The sequence below is a fragment of the Myxine glutinosa genome, chromosome 1, assembly GCF_964187855.1.
Source record: "Myxine glutinosa chromosome 1, kmMyxGlut1.1, whole genome shotgun sequence".
Classification (NCBI taxonomy): domain Eukaryota; kingdom Metazoa; phylum Chordata; class Myxini; order Myxiniformes; family Myxinidae; genus Myxine; species Myxine glutinosa.
Genome location: NC_136261.1, coordinates 109702606 through 109716205, shown reverse-complemented (window position 1 = coordinate 109716205; position 13600 = coordinate 109702606). Strand labels below are relative to the sequence as shown.

At 40.5% G+C, this 13600-nt stretch overlaps 1 protein-coding gene across 3 annotated transcripts in view; it reads left to right on the top strand.

Moving 5' to 3' along the window:
• LOC137424249 (uncharacterized) overlaps window positions 1-13600 on the top strand; it is a 201648-nt gene that overhangs the window by 178706 nt on the left and 9342 nt on the right. For all 3 annotated transcript variants that reach the window (XM_078775971.1, XM_078775969.1, XM_078775972.1), the window contains exon 12: window positions 11177-11252. In XM_078775971.1, the coding sequence (XP_078632097.1) occupies window positions 11177-11252 (76 nt within the window). The remainder of the gene's footprint in view (window positions 1-11176; window positions 11253-13600) is intronic.

Genomic DNA, 13600 nt, shown 5'->3' with positions numbered 1-13600 from the left:
TGCGTTTTGGTGGCAAAACATGATAAAAACGTCAACATGGGAGAAGGACCTTTTTCTTGATTGCTAAATATAATTTAAATGCTGTAACTATTTCATTGTTATTCATTTTTCTCCTTATTGTTATTTATTTAATTATTTATTTTCCTTCACTCCTTCCTAATTTTCACTGCAAATCTATCTTTTTCTACCATTGTTTCCATCACTTTTGACTTTCATCTCTTCACCTTTTTATCTACTTGTTGCATTTCTCTGCCCAGCTTCATTTCCTTTTCTCTCCCCACCTCTAAATTTACTTTGTGGAAATGCATTATGTTGCATTAACAGAATAATGAACTAATATAAATCATGTAATCATCATCTTGGATTCAGGGAAGGTTTGATAAAGTGCAAGAGCCACAGAGCTAATCATACGCACACTGGGCCGGCATAATAGACACGCCACTGTGATTTCTACACACTATAGGCAACGATACATATACATACTGTCATGCCGATTCACAGGCAGGGTGATTCATCAGTGTGTGGGCCATCCCTCGGTTAGACATTAAGCCGGGTGTCCCGTCTACTTTCATGACTTGGTGCATGTTAAAAGATCCCACGATGTCCTTCGCTAAGAATAAGGGAGCTATCACCGGAATCCTGAACAAATTACTAATTGCTGGGAAGGCAATCGCAAACCACCTAGTATTACCTTTTCCAAGCAGCCAAGCACCTGCCTTCAAGCAGAGTACTGAAGCTCTTTCTCTTCTTTTTGCTCACAATTGTTGTCTTTTCTAATTCTCTACTCTCTTGATGGTGTGTGCATGTGGCATGCTTGGTGTGCCTTCATTTTGGTTCAAGAGTTATCAGAGTGACCACTATATTCGTCATGGGTGTGTGTCTGTCTGTCTTTCTGTCCGCAGCATAACTACCCGATGATATCATCCGATCTTGATGAAACTTGGGTGGGAGGTTGACATCATGATCTAGTTGTGTTCTGCCTAGAGTGGGTGTATTGCACCCATTGTGGGTGGGGCGACGCCCGAAAAAGATGTCTTTTTAGGGGGTAATCAAGTTCAAGCTACATCTTCTCCGAGAGGTTTGGTGGAATGTGACAGGGGTTTCGGTATTTGGTTAGGCCAATGTCATGTGTCTAGCTCCATGGAGCTCGATTTTTCATTTTCGCCTCAAGGTCAAGGTCACAAGGTTACGAAATTTAGAAAAGTCGATTTTTGATGGTTTTATTACATTGTTCGCTTCCTGATGGGGTGAAATGTCGTACATGATCTTATATTAGCACATACATCATGAAATACAAGTTTTCCAACAAATTTCAGAATCTTAGACCTTTGACCGTTGAAGGTCACAAAGGTCAAATTTTCAAAGTTGTCGGAATCGAACTGAATTTTCGGTATTGTGTAGCTAACTAAACTCATAACTGATTATACATTATTTTCTATCTCATTTCAAGGTCAGTAACCTTCGTTTTGACATTTCCGGGCCTGTCCTGTCCGGGCCTGTTTCGGTTATAGGCCGTCCTTTGTCATTGAATACCGCTCGCTCGTGAACCATCGTCGTCTCCTGACTTGTCTGTCTTTCACTTTCCTTCTTCCACTTCTTTCAAATTTCAACACTTCTAACAACTTCTAACTAACAACAACTTCTAATAACAACACTTTCTTCTAACAACTCTTCTGCTCTGTACACCTCAAGTTAGGGAATTAGGCACTCATAAATATGAACCTTTACCAGCACATTATACTTCATTTTGCCATGGTTTCTGTGATTCTTTTTAAAGTTAAATCAATCCTGTCTGATTGTATGCTTATTCAGACATGTTGGACGAACGAAAATAAATCGTTACGTAACACAATCTCCCTTTTGGGTGCAGCGAATGACAGTTTGATTGGAAAACAGACACATTACGCTTCACACTCAATGGAAACAGATATGGTATGCCACCTTCTGGAAACAAAATGCTTTTAATTGCAAGTTGTCACGACCTCTATATGCAGGGACTCCAATCAGACCTAACCAATAACTGCCATTTTGATGCAGGGAGCGCTGTATCCTGGAACATACCATTGTCTCCTTGGCATTTGAGTTATGGATTTGAGTTATGAACATCTTTCAAAAAGAAAAGGACAATGCACACTGGTACCCTTTCCAAATTTGATGCGTATGTGTAATGCGTAGTTCGTACTACCTGTGATAGGTGCGAATGCAAAAAATATCATGGATATAGTGCAAGAATGCCAAATAAACTTTATCGACTCTCAGATTATAAATTCATAATTAAAGCAAAAGTCCCCATGGTAAAATCGCTCCACAAGCCTGTTCAAACGATTGCATCTGCTTTATTACTTGCGAAATGAAAGATTCACAACTGTATTTGTTCTTGTCTTAGTCCGTCTGTCTATTGCATACAGGTCACATTTCTGCACCGACATTCATGAAACCAAACCACCTGTTAGGGCAAGGCAATAGATAGAGCCTATTGGTTGTGGTCAAAAGATCAAGGACAAAGTTGATTTTTTAACTAATTGACTTGAAATTTGTGCACTATTTCCATATTTGGTCACTGAATTGGTTCACCAATCAAACGCTAGTCACCCATTGTTTTTAAGGTCAAATGACAAGGTCACATAAGTTGTCAATTTTCATCTGATTGATTTGAAATATGAACTGGGTTTGCATATTTTTACTGAAGCCTATTGTTTGAGGTCAAAAAGGTCAAGGCCACAAAATCGTCAATTTTCAAATGATTGTCTTGAAGACTATTTGCATATCAGGTTACTGAATTCAACCACCAATAATTATATTTGAGGTCAAAAGGATGCTCTACTGAGTGCCATTCTGCTTTGTTCTCTTTTGCCAAGTGTTGCTTTATGAGTGATTTTTCGTCTGTTTGTTTGTCTGTCTGTCTCTTTATGAGAAAGATATGTCATATAAGGTTATGGATGAATTCGGACGAAACCTTGTGGACAGGTTGAATGTGCGACAAGGACTAATTGATTAGATGTTTGTGAAGATCTGGATCTGGATACTATAATTGTATAAGTAATTCTTCACCATTGAGATATAGGGCCTAAAGCTATATCTAGCACGATATATCAGAATGTTGTAGATGAGTTATAACAAAACTTGGTAGATGAGTTGGATCGGTGACGAGAACAAGCAGATTAGATTTTCGTTAAGGTCTGGATGCAGATCCGACCTATCGGTGGGCTCCAAATTCTTAACTGTTCAACCTGGCTGAGGTATGTGCTCGACCGTATGCTGTTTTCGTTTTGTTTGTGGTGTACAACCTTCCTCAAGCCTATGCTCCAGCCCCTGGCAATAATTTTATATAGAATTTGCAACTCGTTTCTGGTCATGTGCCAAAGCATGAAATGTTTAGTTGTCAGTATAATGACACTATCATTGGGATTTTGCTCTTTTATAAATGACAACTGGAGGATTATGGTATTGTATGGATGTACATAAGTGGATATGTGAACAATTCCTTGCTCACTCACTTTTGGGGGCACCATGTTTATGCTCCTCCTTTCCTTGTTCTTTGGATGGTGGATAAGGTAGAGTGTACTGGTAAAAGGGTCATGTGCTTTGTGAGTGAGCAGGCACAGTTTGTGTGTGACTGTGCGGCAGTGGTCCTACCGTGAGTGATGAAGTGGTGCGCTGCTCTGGCGTGGTAAATATTTGTCATTGTACTTGCCATGTCACGGTGTCTGCTTATGTTGCTCGTCTTATTTGCTTTACAAAACCTCGTTTTATTCCACCATCTATTCATGTATTGTATAATGTAGGGATGTCTATTGTTTCACTTGTTAGACCCACCTCCTTGGCCTTTCGCATATCAAGCCTCACGCCATAATAGTCGATGTTAATTAATGCCGTGACACCAAAAATGCGGGTTCTGCCTACGTCAAATTAGTGCCCAAATTGCATGTATATAATGCGCAATAACAACCGTCCTTCCCTACCCAACCTAATTGCCTTTTGTTCTTCCATTGTTAATTCTAAATTTCTCAAGGAGGTGCAATGCACCACACCAAATTTAATATCGATTCCACATTCCTTCCATGAGGTACAATGCACCACCCCTGATTGAAATTTGTTCACAGCATTAAAATTTTCGGGGTCTAAGGGGGTTTATCGGGTTCAAAGTGGATCCAGGTTTGACCCCTCAAAATAGGAATTTGCTTTTTCTTCTGAAACCAAACACACTATTTCGATGACACTTCGCCACAACCTTCATCACCCGTGATGTACCAAAGTTTGTTTACGGCATAAAAAAAATTAAGTCCTGTGCGGTTCTACTGGGGGAGGGGGGAGGGAGGGGTTTTCCCCCCAAAATAGGCCAGGGGTATTGCCCCTATTTTTCTTTCATTTTTGTTTATTTCCCTAGATGGGCTTCACTTGAGTCACGGAACTGCATTGAAGGGGTTGTAGGTGCAAACCTGGCACTGGGCACTATATGTTCTTCCCACACCCTTGCCTTTCTGCTAGCATTAGCTGGTGGATGATAAAGACACCACAGTAAAGTTCATACAGATTAAAGATCCAGAGTAGGTAAGATTTTGCTGGCCTGGCCAAATTACTAATTCTTGCTCGAATGAGATCCAGGCAAATCTCAGGCTTAGCCAGTCATTTCATGAAATATTTGGGTCAAATACCTTCCCTGATAAACCAACCCTAAAAGAAAGTGAAAATAATTTGGGGCCATATTATCATTATTATCGTTGTTGTTCGCAAAGGGAAAAGCAGTGTTAAGATATTGGTTCACTTCTGGCTGTGCACTCATCTGTCCATCCGTCTTCATACGTCAGTTTATGATCGAGGAACAGCATAATTTCAATTGAATGTTGTATTTTGAACTCAAATCGAAACATTAGTTGGAATACAAACCTGTAGCTTAGCAATAGTTTGGCTCTGAATTCGTCCCGATCGCACATGTGTAGAGAGGAGTGAGATTATTTACTCTGCGTGTCTAGCAGTCAAACAAAATTGAAAATCATTCCAAATTGGAAGCTTATGGTTTTTAATGCTGTCATAAAAGGACACAAACAGGCATGAAGAATGAATGTAACATGCCAAATACGGTGGTGTAAAAGACATTGCGTCAATGACAGTAAACTTCTGGAATTATTGTTTTTATTCGACCTTTGAAGTCTTTATTTTATTTAAATTGAATTATACACTTAAATACTGTCGAACACAAATCGCCTTCTTACCACTTCCACAAACCTCCAGTTTTGTAGTACTTGAACATGTTAAATGAGATTGTCTATGACATTGCATGAACAGCAATAAACTTCCGGATTTTTTATACGACTTTAAAATCATTATTTTACTTTAATTGAATTATGTGCTTAAACACTGCATGGGGTAAGGTGTTCTATGAACTTTCCAGTTGTCAAAGTAGTATTAGGAGTTCCAGTAGTATTAGTGGTAATAGTAGTATTAGGAGTTCCAGTAGTATTAGTGGTATTAGTAGTATTAAGAGTTCCAGTTGTATTAGTGGTAATAGTAGTGGGACTATTAAGAGTTCCAGTTGTATTAATGGTAATAGTAGTGGGACTATTAAGAGTTCCAGTTGTATTAGTGGTAATAGTAGTGGGACTATTAAGAGTTCCAGTTGTATTAGTGGTAATAGTAGTGGGACTATTAAGAGTTCCAGTTGTATTAATGGTAATAGTAGTGGGACTATTAAGAGTTCCAGTTGTATTAGTGGTAATAGTAGTGGGACTATTAAGAGTTCCAGTTGTATTAGTGGTAATAGTAGTGGGACTATTAAGAGTTCCAGTTGTATTAGTGGTAATAGTAGTGGGACTATTAAGAGTTCCAGTTGTATTAGTGGTAATAGTAGTGGGACTATTAAGAGTTCCAGTTGTATTAGTGGTAATAGTAGTGGGACTATTAAGAGTTCCAGTTGTATTAGTGGTAATAGTAGTAGGACTATTAAGAGTTCCAGTTGTATTAGTGGTAATAGTAGTGGGACTATTAAGAGTTCCAGTTGTATTAGTGGTAATAGTAGTTGGACTATTAAGAGTTCCAGTTGTATTAGTGGTAATAGTAGTGGGACTATTAAGAGTTCCAGTTGTATTAGTGGTAATAGTAGTGGGACTATTAAGAGTTCCAGTTGTATTAGTGGTAATAGTAGTGGGACTATTAAGAGTTCCATTAGTAGTAGTGATAATAATAGTAGTAGTAGTAGTAGTAGTAGTAGTTGTAGTAGTTGTAGTAGTTGTTGTAGTAGTTGTAGTAGTAGTTGTTGTAGTAGTTGTAGTAGTAGTTCCAGTAGTTGTAGTAGTTCCAGTAGTTGTAGTAGTTCCAGTCACAGTAGTTCAAGTTGCAGTAGATCCAGTTCCAACAGAATGGTACAAAGGTAGCACAATTACATTGAGCTGTGAAATATATTCCAAATTATCGGGCCGACTGCAAATGTTTAATTGGTGCTTCACATGCCTTGCATTGCATCAATGAGTGCTGCATCCCTCCAATGGATGTTAAGCTGCAGACCCATCTTGCTCCCATTTGGTGAATGTTTAAGATCCCACTTTTTATTGTGAAGAGTAGGCGAGATATCACCGGCATCCAAACAAATACCAAATTTCTGCCAAAATCGGCTTCACCAGTTGATTATCATGTGTGGTCAATCGGTTCATGAAAGACCTGAACCCTTTCCCCTGGTTTGACCACAGAAGAAGGTAGTCTAAGGGCCTGGAATTGTTGTTTTTTCTTTTTCTTTTCAGAATTTTTTTTTTAAGAAAAGATTTTCTTCAAATAAGAAAGGTTTTCTTGAAAACAAGTGTGGAATCGGTCTTGAAAGATCTTCCAAGAACTGCAATTACCCAGCATCATATGTGCATTTGTTCAAATCCTTTATGCAAAAGCAGCAGAGATCTCATAGAGACACTGGGATATATTCCAAGACATCATTCTGAGGATGTGAGATTTCCACAGTTGAATTTTCCTCCCACTATAGGCATCCCAGTTGGTGGTCCTCCCACAGAAAGATTCCATGGCGAGCTCACCGAACAGGGGCTGATGACCTCAGAAATCTACCAAGAAGAAATGGGTGGCACAAGCTCGGAATAATTATATAAACTCAGAGAAACGTGTTTGCACATATGATACTTGTTGCTCAGAGCTAAGAGTTTAGAAGTACCAGCGCATCCACTTGATCCTATTCCCTGGACTTTGGCGACTCCAGATGGATCTGTGCAAAAGAACTGCAAAACATCCTGGCTAAAGTGATAGTTTGGAATATTGGGGCAGCCAAAAGTCTCCCTATGCCCTTTGCTTGTATAATTGATTGGATGAGTCTGGTACAGCGACTTAAGGGAGGGAATCAAACATCAGAGGACAGCACATGGTGCATACCATGATATTCGCACTACGTGAAGGTGCTGAGTGCCAGAGAATCTATGTGGTATTTGACGTCTAATGAGGAGTCTCCATAAAGCTGGGAGATGCAAGGTGGAGCAAATGAGAGCCTGCAATTCAAAAACGTAGCCACATGTCACCAAATTCACAGTGCAAATTATGGCAGAATCCGTCAAACAAAACGAGCCTCATCAAATTTGTGGTCAACAAATGGAAGAAGCCAGAACACAAAGGCAGGCTGGGTAACAAGATTATTTATGCCACATGCGTGGGGCAGTGCTTTGAGTTTTATGAAACATGACTGGCAAGAGATCAGTGAGATAAAGTCTACCTGTGAGGAGGTGGACACGAGTGCTCTGCTACACACACAAAATGCAGCAAACGAAGGGTTCAAAAGCAGCGCATATCAATGCAGGAAATATGGAGATACCTGTTCTCGCAACCATTGCCTTTAATGATGACACTCAATGTCTGTGCTAGCAGAATATTTATGTCGATCAGGTTGCAAGCAACCTGTGTACTGGCATATGTTAAGTACTTGTTCATCGACATGTATTTACAGGATGCAATCCAATGTCTCAATTTTGCCTTTGCAGGCAAAGGAAAGATAGGAGCATTAAAGCAGATAAAGGAAAGAGGAGGCATACCAACATTGTCTCGGCGAGCCTTCACATGCCATCTAAATGTCTCCAAGGGAACACCGTTGCAAGTCAATGAATGCCAGTACCAGCTCTTGTGTGCCAAGGGAGGTGGCGTGAACTCTGCACAGCTGCCCCCATGGATGGATTGTTTATTTCTGCATGCCCAGCATGCAAACTATCAAGCCAAGATCGAGAAGGGCTCTCTCCAGTGTCGACTTGACCAGATCTGCAGCTCTCACTCCTACCAGATCTAGAGCATGTTGCTAATGATAGGATAATTACTATGCTGTTGTGTGAACACAGTACATCACGGTGTTTCCTGTGATTGGCAGTTCACGTTGAAGTTTTTAAAAGACCCAGCATGAGTATCAGTTTGTTGACCCGTTTTTGGGGAATATACGCTACAAGTAATAACCTCCGCCACCAAAGGTGGATGGAGGTTATGTTTTCACCCCTGTCTGTCTGTCTGTCTGTCTGTTTGTCCGTTTGTTTGTTTGTGAACAAGATATCTCAAAAAGTTGTGGACGGATTCGGAAGAAATTTAGCAGAGTGGTAGCGTATATGACAAGGACGAAATGATTAGATTTTGGTGAAGATCTGGATTCGGATCCGGCTACTAGAATTTTTTAGGTGATTCTTCACCATTGGGAGATCGGGCCAAAAACGATACAAAGCAGGATATCTCAAAAAGTTGTGGACGGATTTGGACTAATCTTGGTGGATCGGTTGGGTGTCTGACAAGGACAAATAGATTTGATTTTGGTGAAGATCTGAATATGGATTCAGATATGAGAATTATTTAATTTGTAAAGTGATTCTTCACCATTGAGTGATAAGGTCAAAAACTATACATTGTGGGATATCTCAAAAAGTTATGGATGGATTTGGACGAAACTTGGTGTACAGGTTGTGTGTGTGACAAGACTGAATCAATTCGATTTTGGTGAGGATCTGAATATGGATTTAGATGTGAGAATTATTTAATTTTTTACAGTGATTCTTCACCATTGAGTGATGGGGCTAAACTGATATATAGCACGATATCTCAAGAAGTTGTTGGCGGATTGGGACAAAACTTGGTGTACAGGTTGGGTATGTGACCAGGACGAATCGATTTGATTTTGGTGAAGATCTGAATCTGAATCTGAATATGGATTCGGATACGAGGTTTATTTAATTTTGTAAGTGATTCTTCACCATTGAGAGATCCGGTGAAAAGCGATATATAACATCTAAAAATATATAAATTGTGGACGTGGACTATATAAAATAAGTTGTGGACTAGTTATGACTAAACTTGATGGATGAGCTGGTTAGGTGACAAGAATAAGCCGATTCGATTTTGGTTCAGGTGCAAATCCAGATTTGACCGGCCTGTCAGTGGGATAGGAACCATAAACTGTTCAGCCTGGTGGAGGTATGCTCTCTACAGAGTGCTCTTCTAGTTTAGCTATGTATCCATGATTTACTAAATAAAAAGAATGATAAACCTGAATATTTTGCAAGTTTCACATGGTTTGCAAATGATTTAGTCTTAACCAATTGATTATTACTCTGGTTGGTCGATCGAGTCAGCAACTGAAACGTGAACATCATTTTTTGACTGCAGTATTTTCAAACTAGATGGTATTCATAGAATACTTACCCTGCGCAGTCAACTTGGTGTGAGCCAACTCTTCTATTTTTGAACTTTTCTTTTTTTTTGATCCAATATGGCTGCCAGACCACGTGAGCGATGACATCATAAATTTATATTCTCGAAATAATTGTCGCATAGATCATGCTCAATAAATTTCAAACTGATCAGACTAAGCGTTGTCCCTGTCGAATTATGATGTCGTAATTATGGCACCAATGACGTCATCGTTAACAACACCTATTCCCCATATGGAGTTATTTACAATGAGCCATGTTTCAATTTTTAAAATGCTGACACAGCACACACTTTACTTTACTGAAATGCATACACAAATGTTATATTTTCGTCAAAGATTGTCGGAATTTCGCTAAATCTGTTTTGATCATGTGTTAATATACCTCAGCGATTGACAAATCTGAAATCAGAGTTTTATTTCAGGTCAAAATGACCCCGTGAGGTCGCTCCGTACTTTGCCTGCTCGTCATTTGCAGCGTGATAAATAATTCCATGCCCACTATAGAAGACTCTTCTTCTTCACGCAATAACAACTTCTAGCTTCCAGACCGTACATCCAATCATCTTGAAATTTTGCACACATGTTACACTTAATTACCTCTACTATAATATAAAGTTTCACGTCGATCAATGAAGCGGTTCAAGAGTTATAAATTTTTAAATATATTCGTTCAATTATTTATATCTGCCAAACCACGCGACCTATCGCAAATTCCAAAAGGTGATTGTAGTAGACTGATATGCTGAACACATCTGTGAAGTTTCCCCTCGATAGGATCACAAATGAGGGAGCAGCTTGGTTTTAAAAGTTTATGCTTAAAAACGTCATAACTCTGAAACCATGTGACGCATGACATCATTCTAACTGACTTTTTTGTTTGACATGGGTATGTGATTCTGCCTGCAAAGGTTGGCCTCGATCTGTTCAGTCGTTTAGGAGAAAATTGGATTTTAGTGATTTTTCACTCAAAACAATATGGCGTCCGAACCACGTGACCTACGACGTCATTATAATTTTATTTCTGCATCAATAATTTATACCGAGAAGATGCTCAAGAAATTTCATCCTGATCGGATAAAGTTTTTTACTTGTCGAATTATGACTTCATAACGGCGGCACCTATGACGTCATCATTCACATATGTTATTCCGCATGGAGAGTTATTTGCAATGAGACCTGTTTCAATTATTTCTGTGCAGCGGTTTTTGAGATTTAGAGGTGCAAAGTTTTTTGGTTTTTCCGAGATGGCGCCCGTACCACGTGACCCGTGACGTCATAATATTCACTAAAATATTATACAGGAGGAGTCCCTCCTATAGTGAAAATTTCATGTCAATCGGACCAACGATGTACGGACGGACCCGAATGCTTAACCTTGCCTTTCGCTTTGCGAGCACAGGGTAAATATGTAACTACTTTTTTAACGAAAGTGAATCATATAAAGAGACTGTTATAATGCCATCACAACTGCATACACAGTTTCTGTGTAACTTCCTTGTCTTTCGCTTGCAGATATTGCTGCCAACTACTGAGTGTGCATATTGATGAGTGTGTGTCTCTCCTGCTGCAGCAGCTTATGCAATTGCAGGTACCACAACGTTTGAACAACACCACAAATCACAAGCATTTGATACCCCTTCAAGAATGAGACACACTGCTTTATTTTCTTCAGGAACTATTGCAACAGGATCATTCTTTGCTAAACTTATAAGTGTTAATTTGCATTGATATATCGATAATTTGATTTCGTCACAAAATCAAATCTTCTGACACGTATTTTGTTTTCAATGAGACTTGTTGGTTTTTAGTTGGTTAAAATACTTGTGATCCAAATGGTTCATCCAAGCCTTATGTTTGAGAGTTAACTTGTGCCTCGGTACTGACATAACCATGTAGCATTTCAGTCTACAACCCTTCCTTTGCAATGTCTGCTGCATTGGAGGCCTGCTTCGTGACTTCTCCCTCTGCATCCACTGATGCACGTTTTATCAACAGCAACAACAACATGCATTTTAAAGGCCATTTTCCCTGCTAGAGCGGGGTTTAGCCTTGCGGTCCCCATGACAATCTTCTCCATTTTGCCCTATTTTCTGCATCTCTCCTTGTTAACCCCCTTGCCCGCATTTCTTCTTCCACCATCTTTAGCCAAGTCTTTCTCGGTCTTCCCCGTCTTCTACTTCCTTCTACATTCATTTCCATCACTCTTCTCAACCAGTCACTTTCATCCTTCCTCAACACATGACCAAACCATCTCAACCTGTTCCTCTTCACAGCATCAATCACAGGCTCTATTCCCATCATCTTTCGCAATTCATCATTTGTCTTCCTCTCTCTCAATGATACTCCGCACATCCGTCGAACCATTCGCATTTCCACCCTTTCCAACCTTCGTTGCTGCTCTACGTTCATTACCCATGTCTCGCTCCCATAAATCATAACACTTCTCACACATGCAATACACCTTTCCCTTCAGCTTCAACGACACTCCCCTCATCATCAGCACACCACTCAATTCCCGAAACTTCTTCCATGCACATCTCACTCGAGCAACCGTTGCCGAGTCTGATCCACCTTCTCCATTCAGCATGTCTCCGAGGTAGCAAAATGTTTTCACACCTTCCAGCTTCACGCCGTCTCCAAGATCCAACTCAACATTTCCTCCATCTGCAGCTCCCTCTGTGCACACCTTACATTTGAATGTAGCTGCCACACTGGTTAATGACCCTCTCAGACCACTACATTTTTGATGAACCCACTCAGCGCACATTGTACACTGAATGGAGTTCACTCCGACACCCTTCCTACACACAGCACAGGGCCACTTCCCAGTTCTTTCCACCTCACCACATGCTTTACCACTAGCCATCACCTTCGTCTTTCCGATATTCACCTTCAGACCTTTTGTCTCCATACATTCCTTCCACATGTTCATCTTTTCCTTCAGTCCATCCATACTTTCTGCAATCAACACCAGATCATCTGCATACAACAACTCCCACGGTAAACCCTCTTTTACGTTCTGAGCCAGCACCTCCATCACAGCTACAAATAGTAGTGGACTTAGTACCGACCCCGATGCACTCCCACCTTCACCTCAAACTCACCACTGTTCCCGTCCTTCATCCTTACAGCTGTGCGCGCTCTTTTGTACATTGCCATCACTACTCTGATCAACCATTCCTCCACTCCTAACTTCCTCAATGCCCATGTCAATACTTTGCGTGGAACCCGATCGAATGCTTTCTCCAGATCAACAAACCCAAGAAACAACTTCTTCCTCTTCTCCATGTACTTCTCCTGCAACTGCCTCACAATGAAAAGCGCGTCTGTCGTTCCTCTTCCTGGCATGAATCCAAACTGCATTTCGTCGATCTTCACTTTCTTCCTTATCCTCTCCAGCACCCTTTCCAATACCTTCATTCCATGCTCCAATAACTTTATCGCTCGGTACGAGCCACACTCCAGAGGGTCACCTTTCCCCTTGTATAGAGGGACGAGGGTACTCAGTTCCCAATCCACTGGAATGCGGCCTTCTTTCACCACAAGATTACAGATCTTTGTCATTCTCTTCACACCCCAACTTCCTGCTGCCTTCAACATATCTCCCACAACTCCCGTCGGCCCTCCCGCTTTTCTACCCTTCATTGCTTTTATCGCTTCCTCAACTTCCTTCTCAGTTATCTTCTCTGCCGGTCCTAAAACTGGGTTACTCTCTATGTTGCCATCCCATTCATTGTCTGTATTCAACAGCATTTCCATATATCTTTTCCATCTTCCTTTAATTCCATCTGGGTCGACAACGATTTGTCCCACTTCATCCTTCAAGCAACTCACCCCCATCACATCACACCTCTCTTTCGCCATCTGCTTTGCAATCCTGAATACTGCTTTCTGACCCTCTTCCGAATCCAAGCGTTCTCCGAGCATTTTCCTACA